We start from the raw sequence: 14,446 nt of genomic DNA, 5'->3' as shown, positions 1-14,446 counted from the left end.
TTCTATAGTGGATTCAGATCAAATAATACTATCATAATAAATAAAAAATGTATTAATTAATATCACGACTTTTATATTAAATTTACGTTTTATTTTTAGTATTTTTTTTGTGTCTTTTCCAATATTTATATAAGTAACAATGAAAATCACTTACAGACGAATTTTCGTAGGTTCTACAATAATACCTATGTGTAATAATAATAATAATAATATTAATAAAATAACTATGATTTTTTGTTTCATTGTATTGTTTAAATTTAATTTCATACAGCTATACCCACTGCCTTAAACTGTTTAGTTTTTTCTCTATTTTTTAAATAAAAAAGAAAAAGAAAGATAGATGGATTTTTAAATCAGTTTTCTATAATGCATAAATACAATTCTTACTCTGTTTTCTTCGCGCAGCATTTTCATGTAACATGAGGTTTATCCTTGTGGTATTATCGGGCAATTCCAAATTATGGGACACGTGCACTTTCGCCGTACAAGAAATTTTAACCATTTTTCATCGCCATAAATTTTTTATAGACATCATCCTCTTATTGTTATGTCAATTACCGGATCAATTCTCACTAGGAAGTCATAATTACATTTTTTTTAAACTAACATTAGTTGTAAAAGGCATGTTAGAAAACAGAATAATTTTCTCTTCATGTTTATTTGCATTCCATTAGTAGTTGATGATAATTAATGAATTGCAGCACCCAATTACGAGGCCGGCAATCCTAGAAATTATAGAAATGAAATATAGGAAATTATTTAGGAATATATTTCATTTTCTACGGAATTCCTCGAGTTGCATTTATTAGTTCAACTTTATGAAAAAATAAAGAAAAATGAAGCAAAAAACTGTAGAAATTGATGTTCTGGATTTCCTACAGGCATCTGGTAATAGAAATCCAGTGGGATTAGAATAAGATTTTTCATAAAATTTTTTTGTTTTCTTCTGAAGTATATAATTCGTGTATCTTGCCAACCAAAGTCATAAACAATTGTTTGAATCAATCAAAATTATCACAATTGTAACTCTATGTACATTATCAATTTCAATTTAAATGTCACCGTGGACATGCATATGTATTAAAGTTCATGCATCTGTTCATAGTGATCACAATCCCGAATAAATCCTCTGAATCTGGAGGACTCCGCCTCATCCCAGGGCCTCATCCATTTTAGGTAAAAATTCATATAAATCTGTTCAGGATTTTAGGAACCCCTGGGATGACTCGAAATGCTCATAATAAAAAAAAAATTCAACCAAAATCCCCTGAGCTATCTTCTTGCGACGAAAGTGCACTCGTCAGTCTGTTAAACGCACACTAGAACGCGTGCGTGCTAAAGAAATAAATCATTGGGCGTTTAACGACGAAAATAGAAATGAGAAAAATCGTAATACCCAAAGACTGTATTCAAAGAAACCCAAGGAGATAAAGCATCTCACGGAAACGCCTGTCATTCAGCCCAAATGTAACAATCACCACAAATTCTTCAAAAACTCATTGATATCATCATTTTTCCTTTCAAACATTTATTGATTGGGAAGAGATGCAAATCTACGCAAGAGAATAGGTTTGAGTGTCTGGAATTGGCCCACTTCATATAAACAAACATGAGGTATATTTTTAAGTCACTATATATTTTTATATAATATTAAAAAATATTATGCAAAATATATAATTGAATTATATTTTTCTGCCGATTCTACTTGATGGCTAACAGCTACCACTATTTTTTCATACTTTAACAGCAAATTGAGAATTAGCGGATCAATAAAAACATTTGGATCTTTGCTGAGAGATTCATTGATGAAACGTATTAAATACCTATTTTTTATTTTGGATAAAAAATAATACGTATACAATATCTTTAGTTAGTCCTCGACCTCTAACAATAAAAATTCTCTTTGAAAATCCCTATTATCAAAAAATCAACGTATCATTAGAAAATCTAGATATCTTCTCCATCAAGTCGAATCACTGAATTTACTTTTGCAACAAATAGGCGATGCATTCAATTCCCCACCTCCTCATGGTGAAATGCATGAAATAGGCCTCCAGACACACTCGCCGAGGGCATTTTCCCGCGAGGAATTCCCATCGATGATTTAATGGACCTATGCAACTCTTCCCTTGGCCCGTTGCTGATTAACCCGAGAATACCGTCCAGCTGTACCTGGAACGGTTGATTGCCGCTAATGCTGCTGCTGTTGATGGAGCATAGCCATAGCGCCAGTTTCAGCGGCTGTTGGAAGTACAACGGTTGACTGTTCGGTAACTGCAATCTGATGTATCTGTGCCTGGGAGCCCTGCCCCACTTGTATCTGAATTTGCTGGAGTTCAGAAACCGAATTCTGGATTTCGCCAGTCTGCCCCTGTCCCTGAGTGTCAGTCTGTTGTCCCTGATTCTGTGAGTCAACAGTCCCCAGAGGATCCTCCTTGGCGCGTTTTGCCAGATGTGATCTTGCATGCTTTCGGAGATGATCCTTACGATAAAAGGCTTTTCCACACTCTGTGCATACCTCTGTCTTCTGTCCAGAGTGAATGACAAAATGAAGATTGAGATGTTCTTTTCTCTTGAAGCCCTTCATGCAGACGGAACATATGAACGGCCTGTCTGGATTGTGCCCCAATTTGTGTCGCTCCAGGTGCTCCTTGCGTTTCAGTCCAGCACCACAAATATCACAGATAAATCTGCGCTCGATCTTGTGACCAATCAGGTGCTGCTCGAGGAGCTCCTTCTCAGGATACGCCATGTTGCACTGAGGGCAACAGAAGAGGGTGGTACCATCTAGGGCTGTTACTATGGACACTTGTCCTGGCTTTGGTTTCTTCGGCTTCGGTGGCTTCTTCTTGTACTTCTTTTTCCTCTTGGGCTTTGTCCCAGACTCTTGATCCTCAGCGACATCGGGAATAATCTCCGTTTCACCACCACCAACTGTTATCTGAACTGTCTGATCACCCGATGCTGTACTACCAGAGGCGTCTATACCGTCTGCCCCCAGGGGGCTCGACTCTATCGTTGATTCACGCTTTATTGTCTCCGCTGAGAATTTCAGGAAGTGATGGAGAGAGAGGGGAAGTGTGTTGGCGGGTATTCGGGCTAGGTAATCGGCTACTGTTGAACCTGGTGCTGCCAAGCTCTGCCAGGTAGCTGGCATGGAGGTTATGAATTCCTCGCCACTTTGATTCGCCTGATTCTTGACGCTTCCTCGTTTTATCAGGGCCACTGGCGTTGTGCCTTCCTTTATGTCCTCCTTGGTGTCCTCTATTCCCTCACGCAGAATTAGATCCTGGGGGATTTGGGCGACAACAGTGAGACCTTCTGGGGCACCTGGTAGTTGAACGGTTTGAGGTATTGTCTGTTGCGCTGTACTTGTTACTGCTGTTGATGTACTTTGCGTTGTTTGCTCCGATCTAGAAGTGAAATATTTTACATTGAAAAGTCTGAATCGACTCTAGACACATCAATAAATATCTCTCGATCCCCATCAAACAAAACAGAACACTTATAAGGTGGAAATGCAAATTGATAGACTTACGTTTGTGTGGTGGCCACCGTGTTCTGTGGTTGTACCTGTATCTGCACCCCATCAGCTCCTTGTTGGCTGTAAGCTACTGTCAAAACGGTTGCAGCACCCTGTGGAAATTGTCCCAATGATATCGGTGCTAAATGATACTTAGGCTGATCGCCACTGTTGCCACCCTGTGACACAGCTGGATTAACCACTTGTATTTGGACGGTTTGCTGTTGCTGTGTACCATCTTTGCCAGGCACTGTTATTGGTAATGTTATTATTTGTTGTTGTTGATTATTGCCCCCCTGAGTAGCCACCGTAAATCCATTTGGATCGACTGGCCTTAAATAGTGTACACCTCCTTCACCACCAGATAGCACACCAACAACTTGACCTCCGGTTGTCAAATTTTGGGCAAATTTGGCCGTTGCAAATTGATGCACCGTGCCCGTTGGTAAGGTACCTGTGGCGAATCCTTGGAAAGGCGTGAAATTCATTTTTCCACTTTTATTTTAAATACCTGAAATCAAAAATGAAAAAAAATTTAATTAACATGAAAATTCATTAAATAAATCATTAATATTTATGTCAATAGAATTTAGTATTCCTGATTCTCAAAAAAAAAAATTTCAAATCAACAATTACTAAATTCTTGTGAAAATCATTCAATAAAGCGATTTTGAAAAAAAAAATGGAAGTGATCAGAAGCTTCTCCATTTTAACTCAATCGACAATTTATTTCCTCTCCACAAATACCCAAAGTACCCATTCTACCCCCAGAAAATCCCCCAAGGTCACCCCCCTCCCATCAGCACCATCAACACCCCGCCCCCATGCTATTTCACTCTCCCTTTCCCTCGCCATCGAAAATCCGAAAAAAAAGTCCGAGAAAAATCCAACCCACCACCACCCGTCACATCTCTTCACCCCCTCCTCCACTCCTCCCCCCATTTCTCTCCTGAAACGCCGCCACCACCGCGCACCCAATCCACCACCACCCACCATCTCACCATCATTCGCGGTTGAGTTTTGCACGAAATAGGGAAGGAGTAGGGGGGTAGGGGGTGGGGGAAGATTGGACCCTAGCCCGACGTTTACGAGAAAAACTACATTTTAAGTAGCATAAGCTCCCCTCCCACTCCACTCCCACCCCCACAAGAATTCGAGCTCCTGGAGTGCGTGTGGAATAGACGAAATTAAGCCAACTTCCTTCGAAATATTCGCTACACTTGGGAATTTTTCCTATTGAATTTTGCAGACATTACGATAACTTGAATTTTATTTTTATTTTTACTTCAGTCTCCAATTTTTTTCTCTTTTAATTCCATAGGAATTGTTCTAATTATTTCTTTATTGAACGAAATAATTAAAACTTTGATTGCAATGAAAGAGGGTGATAGTTTGGACCAATTGACCTGGAGCAGCAGTAACTAAATTTACAGGAAAAAATTATATTTGGGGGTATTCTCAAGCCATCATGCACCCCAAAATTGCCAAAAAGCATTGTCCCACTCCAACCCTTAGAATTCCCTGGTGAATTCTGGAAAAAATAGCATTGACATCGTCCAGACAATCTGGAGACTATGGAGTCCATGAGCTCTTCCCAAACCAGCTCAAATTCACGATTTAAAAAAAGCTCGAATGAATTGAGCTTGAGATGCATTTGATGCCAGCTCTCCCATATTCTCGAGCCCCACCCTCTCCCCTACCGCATCGGTATCCCTCAAAGTGTGCCGCAGAGTGCTACCACCACCCAAACGGCGTACAATAGGGGGTAGGGGGTAGAAGTCAGCGATGATATTCACGAATACGAGGCGTTGAAAAATCCCCGTCAAAAGCGTTAAACCACCAGGTAATACCCAATCGTGGAGCTTTTAACCGTTAAAATGAGTCCATCAATGGCCCCTCCACATTGCGACAAGTAAACAACAGACATCAGGAAAATAAACCAGAAACACCATAGGATAAAAGACGTAAAATGGTGAAGAGGCAGGAAGGAAGGAAGGAAGGGTGACTACTCCCGGTTCTCGCAGTGGTGGCAGTAGTACGAAGGGTAGGGGCATGGCCAAGAAAGAAGGGATACAACTCCCATGCGATCGCCGAGGAATCAGAGGAAGGGAGAAGGCTATGTTGATAGAACATACACTTCTGTTTCGGGTGAGGGGATACCCTAGTGTCAATCCCACGCTCGTGGGTGCCCTTCACAGCGTTATCCGAACGGTTAACCCCATTACCTGATGGGGTACACAACGCGTTCGTTATTCCTTACCTTTCTACACGAGAAAAAAAAGAAATTATCGGTGAAAGTTGAATCGGTAACAAGTGATCCCACCGGCTCAGGCACACACATTTAACACAATTCGTGGAATATTTAATCACCTACATTCAACAGCATTCGTCATCTGTGCACTCACACGATCGCCATTAACTATTATTTAATTTTTACAATTACGGAAATTTATTGTTACACCGTTATTTCTGCATCTGTTCGGAAAAACGTTGGCAATTGGCCACGGACGTTGTTCCAGGGGACAGAGAGAGTGCTGTCTGTAATCACGGCGTGACGTAGGTAATGCTCATGATGCGGAGAATAGCAACTGCGCAGTACAATGAATGTACTTTAATCCTAAATATTTTCCGAATACGTCGCAAGTTGGCCGCCCCATGCTGCTGAAAATTCTTAAAAATGCCACTCGTCGGGAAAAAATAATTGATAAATTGAGAGGAATCGTATGAAGAGTAAAGCATCGGGTGATTGGGCGTTGGCCGTGACTCATCGCCACGTCAGCACCGACGCCATTTTCGGATGTCAACGACAAATCGCCTGAATTTCCTACCAAAAAATCCTCGAGCCAAAATAATCAAAGCATTCCATCAACTTCATCGCTCTCTGAATAATGGAAAAAAATGAATGAAGAAGAAAATCTCTCCGGGTACATGTGAAAGGGGGTGGAATGTCCCCGATCGACGTCAGTTCGCCGAATGAGAATATCAGCGTCTCGTCCGTAAAAATCAATTGTTTACACCCCCACCCAATTTTCCTGTGCCCAGGGGGAGAAGTGGGAAAAAAAACAACACAGTTGATCTCGTCCCCAGCAAGACGCGAAAAAGAGAATCCCGGGAGAGAACAAAAAAAATGACGCGAGCATTAAAAGCGTGCGGAGGTACCGCAGGAGAAGCCAGAGATGCTACGGAGGGGCCTGGCGTGGTGGTTCACCCACCACCACGCAATTTCCAACCCCACCAGCCTCTCAACCACTGTCCGCACCTCCAACCACCCCACCAAAAGCCCATAGAGACCGAGCCAGAGCGTGGAGCCACGACGAGGTACCCGCGACGATTTTAGTGTCTTGGGGTGGGTGCTCTCGGTGGCCACCGTTTCGCTCTTTTACTCCGTTTTATTAATTTTCCCGGTTGACAAAAATTTGTTTTCCCCCCTCCTGACAATTGAACGATTCGCGTCGTGGGGCAGCGCGACGTTAACAAGTTTGTTGTGCACTTACCCGTGGTGGAGCATCAATAATTCCGCTGAAATTAATCAACTTGTAACACTGTTTGACGTTCTCACTGCAGTAGCTGCACCGACACTGTGTTGATTCACTCGTGAACCGCACGGCAATGACGGCATAGACCTACACGTACTCACAAGGTGGAATAAAACCGACTAAACTCACAGACTAAGTTTTATTTCGTTTTCCTTTTTTTTTTTGACAACTAGTTCATTCGGCCTCTGCGGTTTCTCCAATTTTTCGGCGATTTCCGTTCACGAGGAAGTTAGGGAGTGGAGCATTTTTAACGAGAGCTGGTGGCAATGGGAGTGCCGAGTGTGAGAATTGCTCCGTGAATGTGTACAAAAATATGGAATTTTTTGTCTCTCTTTTTTTTTTTATCGTTTCACGTGTCTGAGGTGGGCTCAACACGCAGCTTGGCACTGGGCACTAAACGTGTCGACGCACTCGTGTTCTCGATTCCCTTCAAGCCGACTTTCTCATTTCTATGGGAGCGCAACAGCCAACCGGAGGCCTCTAACCGACGCGCCACAAAACGGGCCTTCAATTCTCCTTTGGGTATCGGGGCTTTTTGTGGTGTTCGTTGGTGTATGCCACTGAATTTTCACTCAAGCCTGTGGTATGTGGTGCGTTTGTGTTTGTGTGGTGAAGGGGCCTTTTGTTGGGAATACCAATGCGTTACGGCAACACTAATACCTTCGAATAACTCGGCTTTTCACGGCTGATGATGGCCACGCGTGGCGAGTTTTCACAGGTGGCGTTGGAGTTGCAATTTTCCCGCAATTTTTTTTCAAAATTCAATTTTTTTTCTTCGAGCTGAAGAATTTTTTTTGGAAAGTGGGTGAATACTGAACGACGGACTGCCGGTGACTCGGGACGAAGGGGCTACGACGAAAGCGGACGGAATGAATTGGAGTAACGGGACTCCGGCTACTCCTGGACGGGCCACTGCCTCGGACAAACGCACTCTCACGGGGGTTACTGACGGCTGATGGTGGATTTAAATTTTTCATCGGGGAATAGCGGTTGATTGGGGCTCGTTCGAGGTGAAAAGCTCTCGGTCGGGGACGAACTATAATTTTTTTAATTAACTTTGTTTTTGTTTGAGATGAATAAATATAACAGGAACTCCTACGAAATATCTGTTTGTCAGATTTGATCGTCAATAAAAACTTGATAATGGAAAAGAAAGAAATTAATTTATTTCATCATCGAATATAATTTACAATTCATTAAATTACAATAGAGAATAATGATATTCCTAAATTCGTCATTCGTACGAAGTAATAATCGAAATGCGCTGAGATAAATGTAATTAATTAATTTTAACCCCATTGAGAATTAAAGATCATAACTGACACGTCTGTGCATTCTCTCGACGTAAAGTGAATAGAGGAGTTTATTATTCTCGTAGTAATACGGATTCTCGGTAGGGCTGAGATCAGGCTGATACTCCTGGATCATGAAATTATTCTGAGCAGCAAGACTGAAGCCATCTGACGAGGACGAGCTTTGAGATGGCTCTGAGTGATTTGGAGATGGTACGAAATTTCGATTCGTCCATTCAGCGTCTGCTGGTGATTCTGCTGGTACTTCACAGAGTTTTCCCAAGTTGTTGATGTGCAGATTGTTTATTCTTTTTGATAGAGGCGTGAATTCACTGCTCTCGTCTTCAATACTGCGCCCTCGTTTCCTGTTGCATTAGATAAAGGAGATTTTCAGTAAATTTAATAAAATGACGAATACAAAGAAAATTGAGGAAAATTCAATTAAAGATCATAGAAAATAAGGAATTTTTTCATGGACAATTTAATGGCACAAATGCAAAACGAAAGAAAGTTTTGTTATTTAATTTGTGATACACAAAGAATTCAGAGACATTTGTTGATAGTTTTGTGAGGTGTAAGAGATTAATTTGAAAATTTTCATTTAAAATGGACACAGAAACAATTACCAAAACTTTATTTCAAGATAAAAACAACGAAACTATTTCTCAATTGAAGGGGAAAGGAATGATTCATCACACCAAGAGGGGGAAACATGGATAGCCTAATCTGTTATGGGAAAATACCGAACGGGCATCTGTTTCAATACATCATGACCATTTTTATCTTGTAATGGAGACTGTACACGTGACGTAAAATAAGTACTTTCGAATTTTCCTTCCATGTCAACAACTCTTTGAGATGTTAAGGAAATGAGATAATTCATTGTCATTAAATCATCGCTTTCTTATTTTTATCATCATCCTACATTAACATTAATGTTCGAATATTCTCCAAATTATGAAACTTAACCAAAAATAATTTTATACCACTGAAATTTATGTTTTCATTCAAGTATAAATAAATATTTTTTATAAATTTCTGGTTCTCCAATCTTTATTCAAATAAAAATGTTATCAATCAAAAACAGAATAATTATTTACCCATTTCCTGAATATTTTTATGATTTTTCATTCACTAGACGAGAAATGTGGAGTGAGGTTGAGAAAATTCCAGCTAAAGATGAAATTCTACTGAAACTTGGCTCATCCATGATAAGAATGACTTGAAAACTTCTAGAAACTGACTTAAAATTTAATGACTGTCCCATAAAATTGCCTCAGTCTATTTCAATAAAATATTTTCCTCCGCGACTCTTTTCATCCTCAGCACTTTTAAGGTTATGATCGTAGAAAAAAATCACAAACCTGCTGGCTTGTGTCATGGTGAAGGTATTCGTAGTCCAGTTGAATAATACAGCTTCACTCTCCCTTAACATCCATCCTGCCAGTACTCAATTGTCTTCCAAAAGCAGGAATATCCCAGCTAATGCACCCAACGTACTGATATTCAATCACTCCCGATGATCCCAAATAGATGACAATTTGACAATCCAATCGATGAAATTTTCTGCCAGGAATAATGTAGGGTTCACTGTCAATTCTCTATGAAGTAAGCGTCACCCCCTGTACCCCAGTGAGCACTCATATTTTTACTTTCTGTTTTCTTAACAGCACGATTTTGTCAACTGTCGCCTTCGGATTTTATTTTCGTGAGAACGAGTGTTTCACCAGAGGGCAAAACAAATTATTATTTGTTGAGAGTCGGTAGGAGAGTGCCTCTACATTACCAGCCTTCAATGCTGCGACAAAGAAAAGTGTCCACGTTGGCGAGAGCTTCAAGGGCCACCAGGAGATGGCGTGGGATGATTGACACGCGGAAGAACACGGTTAACTGACCCAGAAGAGCCAATGAAACGTTTTTAGTCGAATTTCAAACGAGTGATTCACGATGAAGGGGGAATTTACTCACGACGTATGAAACAGCCACAGGACGATGCGTCACATAATGCAGTGGTGAGTCACAACGAGGATATAGACATATGTATGTTCATTCATTGAATCATGTGGAAATTAGAATCAGGGGTTTGGTATATTCGTTCGCCTGGGAACGATGTTTCAGTGGCTTTTGGGGTTTTGGTGGGGTTATGATCCGGATTTTAGAGGTTTTATCAGTGAGTGAACTTTTCATTTTTTCATATAAATGCTTCCTCTTTGGAAGAGATTTTCGAGCATCTTCCTCTAGGAAGTTTGTCAGAAACCGCAGGCATTCGACGAAATCTTCATTTTCCTTCAACTGATAGACTTAGGTATCTCCATAATTCATTATCCAACATTTAATTTCCAGTGAACTTTTCTCCTATCTATTTTTGGCATTTTCGTGGAATTTCATTTAATTCCTCGATGCGCAAAACCTCTCAAGTCCACTCCCTGGCGAGATCACCTCCATATCCACCCAAATGCGAATTTTCTTGAATAAAGCCATATATGGTAATATTGTGAAGGCGGACGTTGGGATGAGAATGGTTGGAATCGTAGGTGTGGAGGGAATGAATATCTGCCCTTCAATGGATTCTAAATTCGCCTCGCCTTGCAGTGGAGGTCTCACCCAGCTGATCTACTTCTGGAACGACAATTCCAAAAGGCGTGGAACCCAATGGACCGAATGATTGTGCGATTAATTTTATTCGTTGAACATTTTGTCTTCGTTCTGCTGAAAAAATCGTAAATTTATAATCGTACGCGAGTAGAAAAACTCACTTTAAATAATATGAGACATACGTCCTTTATTAATTATTTGATTTCATATTTTCTTTCAACAATTCCTTTGAAATTTTCATCATGAAAATCTCAAAATGTGGGTGACACCACAATCTCTCAGTGGCCATGATATTATTTGTCACAAAGTGCTTATCAGAAGCCCAATAAAATCGTTTTTAATGATTCAAAAGAATGTAAAATAGTTGGATATCGTATGAGAAGACTTGGCCTCAATCGTAAGCGTGACCTTGATTCTCAACACGCAGTGAAAAGTTGTCTCGACTCAATTAAAACCAAGTCACGATGTCAATGACTTTTGCTGCGATTTATTTCCCTTATTGCGTTATGCACAGCTTTATCCATCGAATTTAATACCAAATGTAATTTTCGTATGGGAAAAGAAAAAATTTGGACAGATGAAACAGCCATTGCAATAATGACTAAGTAAGCATGACGATTTGGAATCGTTTGTGGATACCTTCTGAGCAGACTTGAGCTTGGGGAATGTGAGTCCGAATATATTTTTCGCATCCATGATTTTCAAGGTGGCATGGTGACGAATCGCACGAGAACTGGTCAGCCCTGGGCTGCTATCAGTATAACGGACTGGAAGACAGGTGGTAAAGGTTTTTTGATTTCAGTTGCAGCTGGAAATAGGGACACGATTTTTATATTTTTGCGATTATTGCTGGAGATATTGCATTCACCGATGATTAGGATGGGATGAATATTATTGGAAGTATACAATTGGTGAAAACATGGCGAGAACTAATAGCAAAAGGCAAGTGTTAATTCGAGACATTTTCTCTCCAGAGAAAACGATTAATCTCTTAAAAAAAGCATCGATAAGGGAAGAATTGATATTGTAATATCGACTAATTGGGCTCACTTGATTCCCCCGGAAAACTATATTATTTTCTTCAGTTCAAAACTCATAAATGTAAACGACTGCGCTAGTATTCTTGAGTTGTTGACAGTGGAAGTGAATATTAAAAAAGTGGCTATTTCATATTCACTAGCAAATTTATTCAATCTCCTCAAGTACTCCGCGCAGGCGCTCCCCTCATTCCGATATTTTTCCCTTATCGTCGCATTTTCATCAACTTTCTCAATTTAATTAGTTGAAGCTAGTAAAAAAAATACTATCAATTTCAATCGGTTGAAATATGTCGATTTCCGCTGGTGAAAAACCCTATAAATGTAAATGTCTATAATCTCATTGAATTTCAGGGAGTGTCTTGCTTCAGTATTCTCAGGCCATTCAGCAGCCCAAGTGAATAAGAAAAAATATGAATTCTCCCTATCCATCCACTAACCATTTTATTACTTCCCGCAGTACTGCGCATAGACGGTTCCTTAGTTTAAATATGTTCTCTAAAAAAAAACTTTAAAGTAATTTTTTAGCTATTATTCGCGTGCTGAGACCGTTCTTCTTCTTTTTTCTTACATTAAAAAATATTTGTGGAGAAGTGATTGATGTGCAATATCGATTGGAGCCTTTGACTACTTCACTTTTTTGATTTTTTATTTTTCTCAAAACAAATCAATGAAGATAGCAATTTCGTGGAAAGATCGTAAGATTTATTTGGCGCTGATAACACCTGTTTATTCCTGTTTCTTCCAAATAAAAAAATCATGTCCCATGTTAACATTAAAGTTAGAACATTTATGATGGAATATAGGGCGGAGGATCTGAAGGTCAACGTTTCACACGTCTAGCCAGTACATCGTCCATTGAACCTCGCACATAGTTTCCTTTGCGGATGCCTCATAGTATTGATTGAAATGAAAACCGGGGGTGGTACATTACTTACGCTACGGGAGCATGCCAGACACGCCCATGTAATTTTTTTACCTTCGTTTGTAATTTTTCGTAGAGAGAATTTCTCATCACCATAATTTTTTTAATTTCGCTGATATCGATTAAATAGCGACCGGGGAGCATTGGAACAAACGGTGCCGGTGACTAATTCAACATTTGACATTGTGCGGAGTGCGTGTAATCGGTGGATCGTTATGCCGATGGAAGAACGGGGCCTTATGCAAGGCCGGGGATTCGATGGGGTACGGTCCCTTATTCGGTTTGCTCAAGGTCGAGGCTTTATAAATAAAACGTATAGTACACGGGCCATCGGGTTTGCGGGACAGGTTCATTAGGTCTGCGTTCTTACGTGACGGATACCTAGATTATGCAGTCCGATTTTTTTTGTACTTTCATTGACTTTTCATTCGATTATATTTTTTCGCGATATTCTGTATCCTCGCGTCACGAAATTTCCTGTATTTTTGGATGGATCCTCTTGTTGAATGAATTGATAAATAGAAAAAAATCATTTTTGTAATTGATATGATGATTGTTTATTCTGCGATAAAAATTGGAAGCAAATTAACGCTCAGGGGTTTTTATGCCAGGATAACTAAACATAATTAGTGTCTTTTGAGCGGTTAGATTGATGCCTTAAAAAAAGAGAACGAAACTGAGGAAGCAAATAAATAACTGGATTACCGCCACTACTTTCAACTCCTGTATGATTTTCCAAAATAATATATGCCTTCTCATCCCAGTACCGTTTAACGAAATCTCTCGTTCCAGAAATACTCCGGTATAATAAGACCCCAATTAATTAATAGAAATCGCGTTGTTAATCTGCTGTATAATTAATTTTAAAAAACTCATAAATGGTAAAAGCTGATCAGACGCATACGATTAGAGCCTCAATACAAGGCAAATGATACGCTTGATGGTGGTGAATGGTTTCTGGAATTCTCTTCGAAGTTCGGTTATAGGTTGTCTCTACGATGTTTCAGCTCACCCGGAGTTCGAATCGATTCGCCAAGTTCAATGTCGTGTAGGTCGCAGGTTGAATGAACCCGGTCCAGGCGAGCCCAGGGAGACCGCAGTGTCGGATCATAAGAGTCTCGGTGCAGGCGTGGCTACGCCCCAAATAACAGACGAAAAGGAAAAGACGAGAGGAAATATCGAAACTGAGGGAGCGTCTGCGCGATACCCCAGGAAACAATCAAATTCTTCCTGAATAAATTATATGGAAAATTAATTAATATTTTCTGTCATCCACTCAGACTCTCAAACAACTCAAGATTAGTCTCTCATAATTGCAAAAACCTTTTGATGAAGATCCAACTTTTCAGTAAAGTGTTTTCAACTTATCCTAATAGATAATATTATGTTTCCCCTGGGTGTGGGGTAAAATCGAACGGTGGGAAAGAACGAAACTGATAAATCCCTGTTTGCTCGTTTTACCATAACGGAATAATTAAGTAAAATCGTGAGACTCTAAACGTTGAATTGTGATTTATGTTTCCCCTGAGATCGAGGTA

At 40.1% G+C, this 14,446-nt stretch overlaps 2 protein-coding genes and 1 long non-coding RNA gene across 5 annotated transcripts; 1 reads left to right on the top strand and 2 right to left on the bottom strand.

The window, feature by feature from the left end:
• Positions 1 to 69: 69 nt before the first annotated feature.
• LOC135162647 (transcription factor Sp4-like) lies at positions 70 to 8,099 on the bottom strand. Of its 3 annotated transcripts, none has more exons than XM_064121341.1 (3): positions 5,898 to 8,099; positions 3,539 to 4,034; positions 70 to 3,413 (listed from the first exon to the last, which is right to left on the bottom strand). In XM_064121341.1, exons 2-3 carry the CDS (start codon positions 4,009 to 4,011, stop codon positions 2,192 to 2,194), a joined length of 1,695 nt encoding a protein of 564 aa, XP_063977411.1. In that variant the 5' UTR covers positions 4,012 to 4,034; positions 5,898 to 8,099; the 3' UTR covers positions 70 to 2,191. The 3 variants fall into 3 exon arrangements, with proteins under 3 accessions (XP_063977411.1, XP_063977389.1, XP_063977400.1); XM_064121319.1 differs by having other exon boundaries at positions 5,784 to 8,098; XM_064121330.1 differs by having other exon boundaries at positions 7,018 to 8,097.
• A 104-nt stretch (positions 8,100 to 8,203) lies between these two features.
• Positions 8,204 to 10,041, bottom strand: LOC135162728 (uncharacterized). The gene is made up of 2 exons (XM_064121507.1): positions 9,716 to 10,041; positions 8,204 to 8,716 (listed from the first exon to the last, which is right to left on the bottom strand). The coding sequence occupies exons 1-2, from the start codon at positions 9,784 to 9,786 to the stop codon at positions 8,365 to 8,367; spliced, it is 423 nt and encodes a 140-aa protein (XP_063977577.1). The 5' UTR covers positions 9,787 to 10,041; the 3' UTR covers positions 8,204 to 8,364.
• Positions 10,042 to 10,222: 181 nt separating this feature from the next.
• Positions 10,223 to 14,163, top strand: LOC135162734 (uncharacterized). The gene is made up of 2 exons (XR_010299005.1): positions 10,223 to 10,363; positions 10,695 to 14,163. It is a non-coding gene; the product is annotated as an uncharacterized LOC135162734 (long non-coding RNA).
• Positions 14,164 to 14,446: the final 283 nt, after the last annotated feature.

Source organism: Diachasmimorpha longicaudata, chromosome 1, assembly GCF_034640455.1.
Source record: "Diachasmimorpha longicaudata isolate KC_UGA_2023 chromosome 1, iyDiaLong2, whole genome shotgun sequence".
In the NCBI taxonomy this organism is placed as follows: domain Eukaryota; kingdom Metazoa; phylum Arthropoda; class Insecta; order Hymenoptera; family Braconidae; genus Diachasmimorpha; species Diachasmimorpha longicaudata.
This window is presented reverse-complemented; position numbering and strand designations above follow the sequence as displayed.

Excerpts from the sequence above, each read along its gene's own strand:
- LOC135162728 (XM_064121507.1), bottom strand. The coding sequence starts at position 9,786 with ATGTTAAGGGAGAGTGAAGCTGTATTATTCAACTGGACTACGAATACC. Across the intron at positions 8,717-9,715 it reads ACCATGACACAAGCCAGCAG|GAAACGAGGGCGCAGTATTG; the intron begins GTTTGTGATTTT and ends CTAATGCAACAG.
- LOC135162647 (XM_064121341.1), bottom strand. The coding sequence starts at position 4,011 with ATGAATTTCACGCCTTTCCAAGGATTCGCCACAGGTACCTTACCAACG. Across the intron at positions 3,414-3,538 it reads ACGGTGGCCACCACACAAAC|ATCGGAGCAAACAACGCAAA; the intron begins GTAAGTCTATCA and ends TTTCACTTCTAG.